Here is an 18246-nt window from a genome sequence, read left to right on the forward strand (position 1 = left end):
GAGTCTCCCACAGAAAGAGTTCACCAACCAGAAGGAATGATTTCATTTGGTCCACACGCAGGACAGTAAAGGAGAAGATTTAATTCACAAGAAGGTTTCTAGAGCAGCCACCAGAGGGCTGAAGTGGTGAAATCAGGATCGAAAAGACAGAGTCATCTGGCAGTTACCAAGGCAACCAACAGTCACTCAGAGCATGCATTGGTATCATGCATTCGACATCATTACCACCTGATGAGCTCAACAGTCTGTTTTGACCATTTCATTGTTTCATATGAAATCCATAGAGCTCTGAGGTGAACTAGGCCTGCAGGAAATGGTAAATGGCCTGCACTTGTATAGCCTGACCACCATCAGCAGGCGAGGCGGGTGAAGCGTCTTGCCTAAGGATACAACAACTGAGAGCGACAGAGCAGGGATTCGAACCAGCAACCCACCAGTTACAGGACGAACAAATCAGCAAGCAAATCAGTTCTGTTTGAAACAGATATCCATGTTTTAAAACAGACTGGTTTACAAACAGAAAGAAGGTTCAGATTTATTCACTTCTCATTGGTCTCACCTGTGTCGAAGTTGTCGGTTAAAAAGCTGCTGAATGTCACATCTCTGTGGGGAAAGAAAAGCTGTCAGAGCAGATTTCAGATGCAGCATTCCTGTCATGAGGAAGCATGCCATCTGCTCCCTGCAGAGCAGAAAGGCTTGAGGTAAACTGCAGAACCAGGAGTCACAGGGAGAGAAGCAGCTGATTGACTCATGGTGACAAAACTAACCAGTATTAGCAGCTAAACGAGCTTTTAATTGGTGATCAAGTTTTGGCCCGGATCAGTTAAGCAAGAGGAGCAACAGTCCAACCAGCTGACGAAGTCCTAAGGTTCTGGTACTGAATAAAACTGGACCTCCCTCACTTTATTCTCTGAGATTTATATTTTAATCTGGATACAATTCAAACTTAACACAAAGCAAAACTTAACATGATTTTCAGTTCAGTGGGTCTTCTGGTCAAAATTAAAAGCACTTCAAGGATCTTAAAAAAATTCATCAAGAGACTGATCAGAACCAATCAGCCCATGAACAGATGTTCATTCATTAAAGGACATGGAACCTTTTTAATCCAGGAGAACCCACTTTTATTCATATAGGTTCTCATCAACAATCTCTCCTAACATCTTTTAATGTCGTGGTTATCTGGTGCAAACCTGACTTTCTATTGGTTTGATTATTTACACAGAAATTAGAGGAATATGTTCAACATTTACCTGATAATCAAAGGTTTTTAAAAAAGAGAAGAAAAAACAGGAAACTGGGCCATGTGTCCGTGCTGCCCCCTGGCGGTTGTTAATGAACACGCACCATCAGGGTGGAGCACAAAATGTGGAAATTACATAAACGAAAAAAATAAAATAATGACAAATATAATATTAAATAAAATACTAATATGAACTATAAATAAAAATAAAGATAACAAAACTATTAAAAAAGACACAATCTAAAATACAAAAAAAATCTATGGAAATACAAGCAAAATAAAAACAAACCAAAATATTACAGCAGTTCTTAATTAAAATTACATTCTCAACAAGGAAACCTGGGAGATATATTTTCTGATATAATAACATTGTATTAGCCTAACACTTTGAGAAACTAAAATTTACAAGAATAAACAGAGAAATAAAAAATAGGATTCTTTCACATGAAAACGTTTTAACCAGTTTGAATAATAAACTGAGTCTGACTGTTTGATAGTTAGGATTAACTGAGATATATGAACCTGACTTAAAATCTGTACTCGTACTCGTCCTCTTCCACTTATCTGGGACCGGGTCGCGGGGGCAGCAGACTCAGCAGAGACGCCCAGACGTCCCTCTCCCCAGACACCTCCTCCAGCTCCTCCAGGGGGAGCCCAAGGTGTTCCCAGGCCAGCCGAGAGACATAGTCCCTCCAGGGCCGTCCCTCTGGGCCTCCTCCCGGTGGGACGTGCCTGGAACACCTCCCGAGGAAGGCGTCCAGGAGGCATCCGGTATAGATGCCCGAGCCACCTCAACTGGCTCCTCTCGATGTGGAGGAGCAGCGGCTCTACTCCGAGCTCCTCACCCTATCTCTAAGGGAGTGCCCGGCCACCCTACGGAGGAAGCTCATTTCAGCTGCTTGTATCCGTGATCTCGTTCTTTCGGTCATGACCCAAAGTTCATGGCCATAGGTGAGGGTAGGAACGTAGACCGACCGGTAAATCGAGAGCTTTGCATTTCGGCTCAGCTCTCTCTTCACCACAATGGACCGGCACAGCGCCACCATTACTGTGGCAGCTGCACCGATCCGTCTGTCGATCTCCCGCTCCATTCTTCCTTCACTCGTGAACAAGACCCTGAGATACTTGAACTCCTCCACTTCAGGCAGGAACTCCCGTCTGTTGTAAATATGAATCTGAGAATATTATTTAATATAAAATATTAATATTTTATTATTAATATTTTACCAAATAATATTGGGGTCTGTTAAGGGTTGTCCTGTGAATACCAGCCCAGTAAGGTGATGGTATTAGAACAGAATAGAAAGGTGTGAGACGAGCTCTGACATTATTGAACAGCATAAACTCTGCACATATATGGAATGAATTCACACAATTTCTTAAAATACAAGAATTTATTAACAAAAATAAGTCAACTCAAAGTCAAACATATTTCAATCAACAAACTCTTTACTTTGCTAAAACAATCCAACTAAACTACCAAGCAGAATTAAAGAATAATGAAGACTAATGGACTATGTACAATATAAACAAGTTGATTAAAGATGATTGATAATTATGACCAAAAGAGTGATGCAACATTACCATGCAATGTTTATGTTTGAGAACCAAGGATTATCTTGAAGAATCTGGAAGTGAAGTTAAATTAGTCTTGGAACCAATTTAGAAAATAATCAGCAACATCTAGACAACCATTCACAATGCAAGGTCAGATTAAATATTATTTTAATAAAATAATGTTTCAAATAATGCTATGTTGAATAAAACCAACCTTCTGGATGACTAATTCTCAACGGTGTCTAATTAGCTGCCTTCATTTATTAAAATAATATTTGAAGAAATATTATTGAGTATTTTGGAAAAGAGCCAAATCTTTCTGGAGAAATGGGACTTAATGGTGTTTACTTAGTTATCAACTTTAGTAAATGATGTCTAGGAACTATTATTCACTAGCTTGAAAACTAACAACCTTTCTGTTGACTAGCCTTAATGCTAGCACACGTGTTCTTACCGGCTGGCCGTTGGGCTAACAAAGAAGCTAGCTAAAGTGCTAAGCTAGAGATAGCTTAGCGCCAGAATCAACACATACCTTTAAAATACCAGGTTAATAAAAGGGTTAAAATGCATAAGCGCTGACGGCGCATTATGAGCAATGTTCTGGTTAAAACCACCCTTTAAATAAAGTTTATCTTAGCTTTAAAACATACAAAGAACCCGAACCGGCCTGGGTGCTACAGGTAGCATGCTAGCACCAAGATAGCCGAGTTCCACAAAACAAACTTCATAACATGAAAACGTTTAGATCATTTCATCCTAAACCAATCTGTTAATCTGCCCAAAACCCAAACTCTGAACCTGTTGAGGTTGTAAAAGGGCGAAGTTTGAAGAAGATATCCGTCGTGAACAAAGAGTTAGCTTCCCGCTAACTTCCTCAGTTTCTCCCGATCAGAAGGTGACCAGCTGTTCGTTACCGTAAACACGGTTGCGGCCGTCGTCTTTCCTCCAGGCTCGGCTTGTCGAAACAGCTTCTCTCGGAACACCGTTTGCTTCTGTGGGGCCTCGAAGAGAAAATGTAAGCAACTCTTACACCTTAATTTCTCCGTTCATGAATGAAAATACCGGATATACAGACAGTATTTCATTCTACTTAACTTTGCAAATGATCGGTGATCGGTCCTTGGATCCAGTTGAATTTATGTCTTTTTGCCAGCAAAAGACATTTAGCGCGCTGTGTTCCCTCCTGACACGATGGTCATCGGTGTGGAAGAGAAAGACTTGTGGAAAGGTGGGGCTTTTATTTGGGTATTGGCGCCACAGGAAGTCCGCAGTTACCCCATTTCCTGGCTGTGCTGGAAGAAGGTTAATGCACTTTATTTTGAAAGGTTCCAGGAAAGTATGTACCGGAGTTTTAGTGTTGAACACCCATGGCTGTGTGGTCCCAACACCTCCAACCTGAAGAGGACAAGCCACCCTTTTCCGGTCAAGTACCATGGCCTCGGACTTGGAGGAGCTGATCTTCATCCCAGCTGCTTCACACTCGGCTGCGAACCGCCCCAGCGCATACTGTAGGTCTTGGCTAGAGGGGGCCAGCAGGACCACGTCATCGGCAAAAAGAAGAGACGAAATCCACCGGTCCCCAAACCAGACCCGCTCCAGCCCTTGGCTGCACCTAGAAATCCTGTCCATAAAAGTTATGAACAGGACCGGTGACAAAGGGAAGCCCGGCCGGAGTCCAACATGCACCGGGAACAGATCCGACTTAGTGCCGGCAATGCGGACCAAACTCCTGCTCCGCTTGTACAGAGACCTGATGGCCCCTAATAAAGGGCCACCGATTCCATACTCCTGGAGCAACCCCACAGGGCATCACGAGGGACACAGTCGAATGTTTTCTCCAGGTCCACAAAACACATGTGGAGCGGTTGGGCAAACTCCCATGAACCCTCGAGTACCCTGTAGAGGGTATAGAGCTGGTCCAGTGTTCCACGGCCGCGACGAAATCCACACTGCTCCTCCTGAAGCCGAGGTTCGACTATTGGCCGGACTCTCCTCTCCAATACCCTGGCGTAGACCTTACCAGGGAGGCTGAGGAGTGTGATCCTGTAGTTGGAACACAACCTCCGGTCACCCTTCTTATGAAGGGGAACCACCACCCCAGTCTGCCAGTCCAGAGGCAATGTTGAAGAGGCGTGTCAACCATGACAGCCCAACAACATCCAAAGACTTGAGGTACTCAGGGCGGATCTCATCCACCCCCGAAGCCTTGCCACCGCGGAGCTTTTTAACCACCTCGGTGACTTCAGCCTGGGTGATGAAAGAGTCTAACCCCGAGTCCCCAGCCTATGTTTCCACCAGGGAATGCGTGATGGCAGGATTGAGGAGATCCTCGAAGTACTCCTTCCACCGGCCGATAATGTCCTCAGTTGAGGTCAGCAACCTCCCACCCCCACTGTAAAGAGTGTCGGCGAAGCACTGCTTCCCCTCCTGAGGCGCCGGATGGTTTGCCAGAATCACTTCGAGGCCAACCGGTAGTCCTTATCCATGGCCTCACCGAGCTCCTCCCAGGCTCGTGTTTTTGCCTCTGCCACAGCCCGGGCCGCAGCACGCTTGGCCTCACGGTACCCGTCAGCCGCCTCAGGAGTCCCACAAGCCAACCACAGCCGATAGGACTCCTTCTTCAGCTTGACAGCATCCCTTACTGCCGGTGTCCACCACCAAGTTCTGGGATTGCTGCCGTGACAGGCACCGCCGACCTTACGGCCGCAGCTACGGGCAGCAGCATCGACAACAGATGTGGAGAACATGGTCCACTCGGACTCTATGTCTCCAACATCCCGCGGGATCTGGTCGAAGCTCTCCCGGAGGTGGGAGTTGAATACATCCCTGGCCGAGGGCTCCGCCAGGCGTTCCCAGCAGACCCTCACTATGCGCTTGGGCCTGTCAAGTCTGTCCGGCTTTCTCCTCCTCCAGCGGATCCAACTCACCACCAGGTGGTGATCAGAGGACAGCTCAGCCCCTCTCTTCACCTGAGTGTCCAAGACATGTGGCCGAAGGTCTGATGATACGACAACAAAGTCGATCATTGACCTCCTGCCTAGGGTGTCCTGGTGCCAAGTGCACTGATGGACACCCTTATGTTTGAACATGGTGTTCATTATGGACAATCCGTGACTAGCACAGAAGTCCAATAACAAAACACCGCTTGGATTCAGATCGGGGAGGCCATTCCTCCCGATCACGCCTCTCAAGGTGTCATTGTCGTTTCCCACGTGGGCGTTGAAGTCCCCCAGCAGAATAATGGAGTACCAGGGAGGGGCACTATCCAGCACCCCCGACAGGGACACCAAGAAGGCCGGGTACTCTGCACTACCACTCGGCCCGTAGGCCGAGATGATAGTCAGAGACCTGTCCCCAACCCGAAGGCGCAGGGATACGACCCTCTCATCCACTGGGGTAAACCCCAACACGAGACGGCTGAGCTGGGGGGCAACAAGCAAACCCACCCCAGCCCACCGCCTCTCCCCGTGGGCCACTCCAGAGTAGAAGAGAGTCCAGCCCCTCTTGAGGTGATGGGTTCCAGAGCCCACGCTGTGCGTGGAGGCGAACCCGACTATTTCTAGTCGATATCTCTCGACCTCCCGCACAAGCTCAGGCTCCTTCCCCCCCAGCGAGGGGAGGAATCTGTATTAAAATCTGTATGATTGATTTAATTTACTTTTTAAAGCGCCTTCAGGCGACATGTGTTGAGAATTAGTACTAAATAAATAAACCGAGTTCGGTTTAATTGAATAAAAATGAAGGAAACGTTAAAATTATTGAATATTTCTCCAGAGATTAGCAGCATGTTCTCAGCAAATCTTGGGAACATTTAACTGACTTTTTCAAATAGATTTAAATCCTTAAACACAATTATGAGAAAGACTGGAAACATAAGGAGGTTCACAGCAACGTGTGCATTTTCCTTAGGACAGGCATCCTGGTGGGTAACAGTTTTCTTTTTGTGATTAAGTGATTAACTGTGTTTAAACTGTTATTAGTAATTCACTGCTTAATTTACTATGGTTAAACTAATACTAGACCTTTACTGGTTAGTTTGTATATCAGTACTTTGTAGGTTTTATGGTATTTCATGTCATTTCTCTTTGGATTCAAACAATCAAAATGCAAAAACAGAACAAAAGAGCAAAGTGTACCGGAGGCAAATTCCTTGTTTGTATGTAAGAACTTGGCAATAAAGCTGATTCTGATTCTTAGAGCTGAGAAACAGATCACAAATGTAATAATAATGTATTTTATTTAGAGGCACCTTTCAGGACACACAAGGTCACCAAACAAAAGTAAAAAGCAATAAAAGTTCAAAAATAAAACAAAAAAACCAGAGATCAAAACAATAGGACGATAATGCAGAATCGTGGTAAAAATGCTTGTTTGAACAGAAGAGTTTTCAGGTGGGATAGAGAGACATTGGCGGTGTTTCCAGAGACGGGGGCAGTTCGGCTGAAGGCCCTGAATCACAGAGCATTTTTCCACTGAAGGAACACTCGCTCTTCTCCTTTTTTATATTAATATTTAGTGAACTTTTTATGCAAATCAGACATGACACAAGGAACATAAAAATGTTACATAAGCACCACAGTACAGAAAAGACAAGAAAAACAGTTCAGGGAGACGAAGAGAGGAAGAGGACGTTTATGATCCATGTGGCCAGGATACATGCAGGTCCTCCTCAAGTCCCAGCAGGTAAATCCTTGTACTCTGAGAAAGATTGTGCTTGAAAATGATCTTAAACTGCTGAACAATCCAGAACTGCTGAATATGAGGGCAGCTCCACAAACAGGGAATAAATGACCCAACAGCAGATTCACATTTAGTAAAGACTTCAGACAAATTTGCATAAATCTCTGGCTTCAGGAGTGATGTACAGCCTTTGCAAAATCTTACATTGTCTCTCCTACACAGTTAGACACCAGAACGTGGGAGGGCCGGTTGCACAGGTCATCCCGGACTTCAGACGTTATCAGTTTCTGAGTGAAGATTGAAGTTGCATATTTACCAACGTAGATCCTATGGGAGAAATGGCTGGACCATCACAGAACTTTTTCAAATGATGTTGAATAAAGTTTCTGATTTGTAGAAATTTCCAGAAATCTTTATTGGTGATGCCATTGTGCTTTAAACCTGTTGAAATGTGAGAATTAAGCCTCCCTGAATCAAGTCACCCACAGCTTTGATACCTTTGTGCCTCCAGTCAGCGAGACTGGACTGAAGTCTGGGTCGGAAGTCCGGGTTCTAATGAATAGGAGTAAGTAAAGAGAAACAGCTACTGTATCCTTCCATTTTCCTGACGTTACGCCAGATGTTTAACATATTCTTAAAAATCACATTATCTTTCATGAGTGCTGTTACCTTGCCAGGTCAGATATATAACAAATTCCACAGGGGCATCGTACCCAAGGAGGCTGATTCGCAGCTGAGCCGAACCGAATGTGGGTCCTCTATGAACCATTCCAAAAGAAACTTGAACTGAGCAGCCCATAAGCACGAAGCAAAAGAAGATGCTGCTAAGCCCCCTTTTCAACAGGGGGACAAAGGAAGCTGTATCTTAACCTTTTCTTATGCCAAATAAATTATATAATAGAGCTATTCAAATTTGCAAAGGCTTTCTCTGACAACATATTTGGCAACATCTGAAAAACGTACAGGAGACGTGGGAGAATGTTTATCTTGATCAGATGGATACGACCCAGAAGGGACAGGGTCAAGCCACACCACCTATCAAGGTCCTGCTGTATGGTCTGTATAAGAGCCGCAACATTTATCTTATTTACATCTTTTAAACACGGTGAGATTCTAATACCTGTCAGGGCTCTAAATTCCCTGTTGTTACCTGCCTGTCCGCCCTCCTACGTGGGAATGCTCAAGCTGAGACGCCACTAGAGAACTAAGGGTAAAGAAAAGAAACTGCTGCTTACCTCACACATCTTGCCAACCTCCATCACAGAGGAAGGACTATCCTCCCCAGCAGAACCATCATCACTCTGGCTGTAAATCCCTGTATAAATCTTCCAAAGAAAACACCTTCCAATTCTCCTGATTATCCATAACCTGTCGCCTTCTTTTCCAGAGAAGAACCATTCCCCTAGCTGTCGCTCTCTGGATTCTTGTCTTGCCTCCGTTCATTTTCCTTCACAAATAAATCTGTTAAAACGCTACCCTAAAATTGTGGTTGTGTTCTCCTCAGAATGTAAAGAAACGCTCCATTATGACAATACTGAGGTATAAGAATCCTGTTGGAGAGCATTGGAAAGGTTGTTAGAGGCATCAGGCCATAAAACCTTAGCAGAACCTGTCTGTTTCTTTTCCGTGTCTTTATGTTTCAGCCTATGGTTCAGTGGTAGGTCGGATTTCAGCCCTCTTGACCGTGGTCATGTCTCAGCTCTGAACACCTGGTACCTCTGGGCTCTCCAGGTAGGCTGCAGTTCTGGCTAACGTTGGCACAGGAGGGGAACAGGTTCCTGTTAACTTCACATGTGATTCTTCTCAAATCTTTGGAAGCTAATTTGTATCTGTCTTTTTCTCAGCATGTTTCACTCACTTATATTTGCTGCATATATTTTACTGATTGCTATTTATTGTTAGATGTAGCTTTGTATGTTAAACTTAGTTTTCTTTTTACTTATGTATCAGGCTTCTTAACTGGGACCTAAGTCTGAATTTCACACCTTAACATGTAAATGTGCAGATTGAGCATTTTTGTTGTATAAACTTTACTTTTTAAGTATTAGGGAATTTTTAATAAGCTATCAATAACTTGTTGTTTCCATGCGGTATAAATACCTGTATTACATAACATAGAGATCTGTTTCTCTCAGCCACTCATTAAACTAGGAAAGACAAGAAAACATACCATCAAGGCAGATAAGTGTTGACTTTTGTAATTAAAAAAGGCTTCAAGAAATTATCTACTGGCATGTCCATACTTGCAGTGAGTGCAGTAATTTAAAAGTTTAGATCCACTGAAACTCTAACAAACATGGTTGGATGAGGAACAGTTTGTCTTGTTCACCACACACAGTGAGGAGGATGTTTGAAATACGAAGACATTTAAAATCTGAAAACAGGGCATCAGCTTGGTCTTCCAGCAGGATAATGATCCATCTGGAAGACTAATCAGCCTTCTTCCATGGACATCTCAGCCCACCAGACCTAAAACCTGAAGAAAAGCTGGGGGCTACAGAGAGGAGGAGAAAGGATCCAGGACTGAGCAAGATTCCTCCTCTATGCTCCTGCTGATGCTGCTGCTGCACTAAAACATCATCTTCACCAGGTCTGCCAACAATGTGAATGGCGCTGTAGTGTCAACGCCTAGAAGACAGAAAATATGCTTTTTATCCTTTGGTTCTCCAGATTCACTGCATCTTATTGTCAGCCTGAAGGCCTCCATGAGCCTTGTGGCTTGTGTTCATTCTGATAGTGCTGAAAACTGAAAAACTGACATTTTTGTCAGTTTAGGGTTCACAAATAGCTGTCTTTCACGTAAAAGAGAAGCTTTCCCAAATAAATGGAATGGTTTTACTTTGTGGTCCTTGAAATCTAGAATCTAAGACCTGAAGTAGCTCAAAAACTATTTGTAGTCCAAACTTTGCTCCTTTTTTTGAACTAATGAAATAAAATCTGTTTTTGATTTTTTTTGTGGTGTCATATTTGTTGTCTTTCATCATACAATTCAATTCAAAAATATTTTCCAAATGTTTCTTCTTCCATGGATTGTTCCCTTTAGAAGAGGCCAACGTGGATCCTTTGCCTCTATTTCTCCTCTATCCATATCCTCCTCTTCTCTGACATCCATACTCTGCATACCCTTCCTCACTGCACACATGAAGCCTTTCTGTGGTCTTATTTTTCCTCCTTTCAGGCAGCTCGATGTTCAAAGATATTTTTCCACTATGCTTCCTCTGAATATGTCCAAACCATCTCAGTTTTCTGTCTGTAACTTTGTCTCAAAACAAATTTGAATATCTTCAGATTTCTTTGTTAGCACCACCATCTCCTGGTCTCAGTACCTTCTTGTTAACCTTCCCTTTTACTATTGCAGCCCCCCCCCCCCCCCCCCCCCCCCCCCCCCCCCCCACCCACCCCCCCCCCCCCCCCCCCCCCACCCCCTACTATGGTTGATCCCTGCAATGTAAACTCATCCACCTTCAGTTCCTCTATTCCTTGCAGCTTTACTGCCCCACCTGTTTCCCGCTCATCTACACAAATAGAATCCTCCAGCTGCTCCGTAATCCAACTGCACAGATGACCATGTTGTCTGTGAACATCTTAATCTACAGAGACGTCTGCCTGATCACCACTGCGAACAAGAACAGGGTCAGAAATGCCCCATATAGAAACCCAACCCCTACCATGAACGCATCTGTCGGTCCTACCTCACACCTCACCACTGTCTCACTGCCTTTGTTCATGTCCAGTACCAACCTTAGTCTGTCTTTGTCGACTTCTTCACACAGACTTGACGCCTGATCATCTACATTTTCTAGGTCCATAAAGACACACTGCAACTCTATATGACATTTTCTATTCCTTTCTGCTAACAATCTCAAAAGCAGTTTTATGTTTCTTCAAAAAAAAATAAAGAAGGTTCTGAAAGGCAGTATTAGATGTTTTATTAGCAACATTTTATTAGACACATATTCATGACAAACAGAGCCAAACCCCACCATACCAAACCTTGATGGTCATTCATATCTTCTTACATTACTCCTATGCAAAAGCTCTCAGTGTCCTGATATGGTTGGTGTATTTCTTTTCTCATTCCAACAGTGCAATGTTGGTCATGCTGGGCACCAACGAGCCCCTAACTAGAGGCTTCTACGGTTCATAGCCACAAGTTCATACAAAAATGACTTCACATCTGTCTTACTCTGCTCCTGTCCTCTTCTGCTAGATGTTCCTGAAGTTCAGGGTTTGTGGATTCCTCATCCTTTTCTATCCCCAAAGGTGCACAAAAATGTCTAGCCTCCTGTTTCCGCCATCCTCGCCTCCTCCCTCCTTCCCTATGTTAGTCCTTTCTCCTTTTGACCTAGATGTTACCTGGACTTTCTGTGGTTACCAGGGATCTCCTTCTCTAATTGCCTCCTGCATCCTATTCCACCATCTATTCTGTCATTGTCTTCCCCTTCAGTGTCTCCTCTTGCCTTGCATCCTTTCCTTCAGTCCCTCGCTGACACTGATTGGTCAACAGCAGCCTCCTCCTCTTTCTACCTAAGAGTTTCCTTATCAGTGATTTTCTGAAAGTTGGACACATTAGGAAGTAGATCAGGGGGTCGAGGCAGACATTCAGCGCTGACAGGAAGAGAGTCCCCTCTTTGATCTGGTGAAGCAAGAAGTTGCCATCTCTGCTGAAGCTTAATGGTGACATCTGGCTTATGGTGTAAGGCACACGACAGACGTGGTACGGCACAAAGCAGAGGAAGAACACAGCCAAAATGCTAAAGATGTTGCGGGTGGACTTGCGGTAGACCTCCCTGCTGTCGCGCTGCATGCAGTGGTAGGTCTTGTACATCTGATGAGCAATGAAGGTGTAGGAAAAAGCCACAATAAGCAGTGTCACCCAGAATAGGGACAAGTTGAAGAGGATGGATACTTTGTGCCACTGGATACCCAGTGGCGTCTTTAGCTGCATGCATTTTGTGAAGTTATGCTCGTTGGCTGGCCAGCTCGTCAGCATGGCGTTGGGAGCAGAGAATAAGAAGAGGAGAACCCAGGTGAGGACTGCCAGAACCCGGGAAAAGGTGGTACTCTGCACAAGGTGTAGAATAGACAATCCACATTTTGACCTGGAGGCGGAGGTGGCGGTGGAGGATGGGGCATGTTGGGAAATCTTGATGTAGCGCTCAACACTGATATAGCCTATGAAGAGCATTCCTACATACATGGAAAAGTAGAAGAGCACAGCATTGAAGCGGCAGTTGATCATCCAAAAGTAGCGGCTGTCGAAACCCATATGCGCCACTACCCTGAAGGGGAAGGAGAACAACATGAGGAGGTCGGCCACAACCATATTCTTCAGATAGACCACCAGAGCAGAATCTGCAGGGACTCTGAAGAAGATCCAGGCAGCCATGCCATTTAGACTCAGACCCACAACAAAGATGACGATGTAGAACGAAGGGAGGACCTGCTTGGTAAAGATGCTGCTACGGTCTGTTCTGTTGGTATGGAGCTCCATACCTGTGAAAAATCAACAAAACATGACATGAACGTGTTTAATAAAACGTCAGAAACATTTTTTATACAAGAATAAAATCCTCAAAGGGTATAGCTGGTTTTAGTCTTCCTAAAATATTTAAATGATTAACATATGATTGTATTGTTGTGTAACTGAGCTTTACCCGAACTAAAACCCGCCTCAGAGATAATATACCGATAAAGGTTGGGAAGTTGCTTCAGGATTGTCTGTATTTATATAAAAGGCCAAAACCTGGTCCGATGTCTCTGTGTTTAGCTCTGGATGAAGCTGTTGGTGGAGGTGCTGCTCCATTAACTGTGTGTTCCTATTAAACACCTCCTGGCACTGTTAGATTTAACTGTTTCCTTCCTGAACTGAGCCATAAGGGATTGCTGCCAACAGTGTTGAGAGTAACGGCGTTACAAAATAACGACGTTGGTAACTGCGTTACTTTTTACAACTCAGTAAGTGGGATTTAATAAGAGCACAGTCTTTTAAAGCTCTTCAAGGAAGATTGGCTGAGAAAGCGTCAGGTAGGCAGGTTTTCACCACACAGAGCAAACCAACAGAAAGAGAGAAACATGACGATGGAGGGGAGTCTTGTAAATTCAAAGACAATGTTCAAAAGTTGAAAGTATAGGCAATATTTCATGTTCGCTGAATTTAAAGGCAAAGATGTGCATGTGATTTGCAAGTTATGTCTGGGAACAAAGAAATGATCCACGTCCGTGACCAATAAGTCCATCGTCTCACCCTTCCACAACTACTAGTGGCTAACAACCCGAGCCCTGCTGCAGCCAGAGCTAAACAACCATCCTACACTGTGCAAACAGAAGAGGTTACTTTTTAAAGTAACATTCCCAACACTGGCTGCCAATGTTGTTCTTTACTCTACTTGTTTTTTAGTCCAGTAGAAAGTACTCATTCCTTTCTTAGCAACCCTAAGCCAGTTGTAGAAAATGTCTGCTCACACTGAGCCTAGTTCTGGTTCTGCTGGAGGTCTCTTCCTGTTAGAAGAGAGTGGTTTGTCTCCTCTGACCTTACATATTTGTTATGGATGGGGGATTGCTAAAAATTAGATTCATCTGGGCTTCTTTTGATTGATAACTTGTTCCTAATTTCCATTAAATAATTAACTAAATCTGACTATTTGACTTGCCAGTGTGGAATGAGCTGGGTGGACCAAATTGGACCAGTAACAGACTTTAGAAATAAAACAGAAATCAAATAAAACAAAGATCACTGCAACAGTTTCTTCACAGGTCTGCCTAAAAAGTCCATCAGACAGCTGCAGCTGATCCAGTACGCTGCTACCTGGTCCTCACTAGAACCTAGAAAGTAGAGAACATCAGCCCAGTTCTAAAGTTCTTCCACTGGCTCCCTGGACCTCTGTGAATATACTTTAAAATACTTCTGTTAGTTTATAAGTCACTAAATGGCTCAGCACCAAAATACAATAAAAATCTATTGCTGTTTTATCAACCTTCCAGTCCAGTTGGGTGTTCTGGTTCCAGTCTACTCTGCATCCCCAGAACCAGACCCAAACATGGAGAAGCAGCATTCAGTTCTTTTGCCCGCTAATCTAGAACAAACGTCCAGAAAACTGCAGAGGCTGAATCCCTGAGCTTCTTTGAATCGAGATTAAAAACCCATTTGTTTAGAGCTGCTTTGATTGTTCTGTTTAAACTATGAACTGAAGCATCATTCATTTCAGTCTGTATTCCAACTTTTCTTTACTTTTCCTTTATTCTGCCACTGCTACAGCAGATAGTGTCATAAAATGGTTTGCGGGCGGACCAAAGTGCATACAAGAGCTGGGCAGCAGCATGTTGTAAAAGGTTTTAGCTTTATTTCCAGAAGTTTTCAAAAGAAACCAAACAAGGTACTGCAGATACAAACAAAGTCCTGATCCAAAAACTTACAAGAGGTTCTGCAGGAACATGGAAAAAACTCAGCACGAATACGTGGGTTGAGAATGGGGTATGATAAACACAAGGAACCAGCAACAAACAATGACACAAAACCAACTTATATACTGAGGGATAACAAAGGACAGGTAAGCAGAGAAAACAGGGAACAGGTGTGACAAGGAGGCAGAAGGAACATGTGAAACAGATACAAAGACTGAGGATGGACAAAGTAACTCATAAACTAGTAAACAAGAAGAGTGCAAAGGAACAAATAAAACACAATTAAACACAAAGATACTAAAGAGAAATAAAACTAGAGAATCCAGGGAAGACCAAGAACTATAATAATTACAATAATAATAATAATGAACCATACAAAGTAATAAGAAAACAACCATAAAAGAACTTAAGAAGTAAACACTAGGAGGCGGAAGAGGGAGAAAAGAAAAACATGATACAAAAACCAAAATAGAAAAATCTAAGCAAAAGGTAAACAAACACAAAGCCACAAACAGAGTCCAAAAATGTCACTCCGTGACAAATAGCAGTCAGTTAGAAAATCCACATAAGAGACATTTAAGTCCAATTTCATCTGGAGTGTTTGTGAATGTTAGCAGCTGCCAGTTTGACGTCAGATATTAAAACTACTGTGGGAAAAGGGCATTATCAGACTTGTATCATGCTTCATACACAAATCTCCATTCTGAGATTGATGGAGCAATGTCTCACCAGCTTATATAAAAGTTTAAAACAGACATTTTTACCTGCTCTATTGTGCTCTCTCAGGGTCTCAGACCTGGTGTCCTGATTCTGTCCAGTTCCAGTGGGTGAGTCTGATTTGCTGTGTTGCTGCAGACCATGAGTTCGGAGCTGCAGATGAGGTCAGGTGCTTTCCTGTCCATCGGCAGCATGTTATTTTCTTCGCCATAGTTACCACAAAACCCATCTTCCTGAAACACACACACAGGCACACACACAGGCACACTCACAGGCACACACACAGGCACACACACAGGCACACACACAGGCACACACACAGGCACACACACAGGCACACACGCAGCAATATTTCCATGATGGTGGTTAGCCAGTTTCAGGCTGCTGACAGGTTTCAGAATAACTGATAATGAGAATTAGGCCACCATCAATACTAATGTACAGAGTTGGAGGAGTTCCTCTTAACGAGGAACTTTGCTGCTGTGCACCAAGGAAACATGTTTAGGTTTTAAATGCTAAATTGACGGAATTTATTAAATAAAAACATGGAAACAATGATTAAAAACTTTTGCACTGTACATATATATATATATATATATATATATATATATATATAGCAGTAAATACAGTCTCTGCTGGGCCTTCTTCGCAGCATTGTCTGTGTGAGGACCGTCTGAGGTCCAGACAACGGTTGTCAAAACCTGGTGAAGAGTTGATCTCTGGGTTTATGGTGAAGTCTTGAGGAGGCAGATGAAAACTGAGGTGAGACAGTAGAGACTGTGGCTACTACAGAACTACAGGCCTATATCAAACCTCCTCTTCATCAGTAAGATTATTGAAAAATCTGTGTTTCAGCAGTTAAACAACTTCCTAACAACGACCAGCCGCTTCGATGTCTTCCAGTCAGGCTTCCTGCTCACCACAGTACAGAGACTGCTCTTGTCAAGGTGTTCAATGACATCCGTATAAATACAGACTGTGGAAGAACCACGGTGCTGGTATTATTGGACCTTAGTGCAACATTCGACACTGTTGATCACTCCATTTTATTAGAGCACCTGGAAAACTGGGTCGGCCTTTCTGGTACAGCACTCAGCTGGTTTAAATCCTACTTGAAGGACAGGAACTTTTCTGTGTCAGTAGGTAACTTTACATCAGAGACACAAAAATCACATGTGGCGTTCCCCAAGGATGTAGGATCTCAGCTCCTCTCCTCCTTGTTGGTTCTGGCAGCTCGTTATCAGCAGCTGCAGCTCATCTCCTGATGAGCTCACTGGGCTTCTTAAGGCAGCTGCTGGAACAGGTCTTCACTGGAACATAACCTCAGTTATGTGGACTGCCTGTCTACCTGCCTGCCTGCCTGCACCTTGTAAATACTCACCTAAGGACTGCACTGTAAATATACTCACCATCAGCACTCTCACCTTGGATTCCTGGATTCCGTCCTCCTCCCCTGGTTCCTGGACAACACCAACCTATTATCCTAGGCAAGCCTACACTAAGAATAAACTTCACTTATCGTCTACATCCTGTGTTTTGAGTCTGTTTTCATCCTCTGGTTTGTTCTACTTCGACTACCTTAGTGATTCATGATAAAGGGTACATCTTAGGGCCCCTTCTATTCAATATCAACATACTCCCCCTAACTCAGATTTTAATAAACAACAACGTAAGTTATCATAACTATGCAGACGACACAAAGCTATATGTTACGATGTCACCAGGTGACCATGAACCCATTCAAGCGCTGGGTAAATGCTTAGAAGAAATCAATGCATGGATGGGCCAACATTTTCTTCAGCTGAATCAAAACAAAACTGAAGTAATAATCTTTGGACCAAAGGAAGAGCGTTTAAAAGTTAGCACACAGCTTTAGTTAATACAGCTAGAAACCACCAGTCAGGCTGGAAACCTGGGTGTAGTGATGGACTCAGACCTGAACCTTCAGAGGAACATAAAGACAGTAACAAGGTCGGCCTTCAATCACCTAAAGAACATCTCCAGGATTAAAGGACTAATGTCTCAGCAGGACCTTGAAAAACTAATTCATGCGTTCATCTTTAGTAGAATTGATTACTGCAACGGTGTCTTCACAGGTCTGCCTAAAAAGTGGACCAGACAGCTGCAGTTGATCCAGAACGCTGCTGCCCGCGTCCTCACTAGAACTAAGAAAGTGGAGCACATCAGCCCGGTTCTAAAGTCCCTACACTGGTTCCTTGTAGCTCAGAGAATAGACTTTAAAATACTTCTGTTAGTCTATAAATCACTGAATGGCTTAGCACCAAAATACATTACAGACTTGTTGTCAGTGTATCAACCACCCAGACCTCTCAGGTCTTCTGGCTCAAATCTACTCTGCAGAACCAGAACCAGAACTAAACATGGAGAAGCAGCTTTTAGTTCTTATGCTCCACTAATCTGGAATAAACTGCCAGAAAACTGGAAAAGTGCTGAAACCCTAAGTTGCTTTAAATCAAAATTAATAACTTATTTGTTTAGAGTGGCCTTTGACTGGGCCATCTAAACATTATTAATTAAGTTTTCAGTCCAATTTTCCTTTCATTTTCTTATCCATCATTCTATTCTCTTCTTTTTTTATTACCTCTGTTGTTTGATTTTCTGTATCATTGTAATGTTTTTCCTTA

At 43.4% G+C, this 18246-nt stretch overlaps 1 protein-coding gene across 1 annotated transcript; it reads right to left on the minus strand.

Moving 5' to 3' along the window:
- Positions 1 to 11432: 11432 nt before the first annotated feature.
- On the minus strand, positions 11433 to 15777 carry LOC124884649 (P2Y purinoceptor 14-like). The gene is made up of 2 exons (XM_047392683.1): positions 15649 to 15777; positions 11433 to 12976 (listed from the first exon to the last, which is right to left on the minus strand). The coding sequence occupies exon 2, from the start codon at positions 12972 to 12974 to the stop codon at positions 11901 to 11903; it is 1074 nt and encodes a 357-aa protein (XP_047248639.1). The 5' UTR covers positions 12975 to 12976; positions 15649 to 15777; the 3' UTR covers positions 11433 to 11900.
- Positions 15778 to 18246: the final 2469 nt, after the last annotated feature.

This window comes from Girardinichthys multiradiatus, chromosome 18 (assembly GCF_021462225.1).
Source record: "Girardinichthys multiradiatus isolate DD_20200921_A chromosome 18, DD_fGirMul_XY1, whole genome shotgun sequence".
Lineage (NCBI taxonomy): Eukaryota > Metazoa > Chordata > Actinopteri > Cyprinodontiformes > Goodeidae > Girardinichthys > Girardinichthys multiradiatus.

Excerpts from the sequence above, each read along its gene's own strand:
- LOC124884649 (XM_047392683.1), bottom strand. The coding sequence starts at position 12,974 with ATGGAGCTCCATACCAACAGAACAGACCGTAGCAGCATCTTTACCAAG.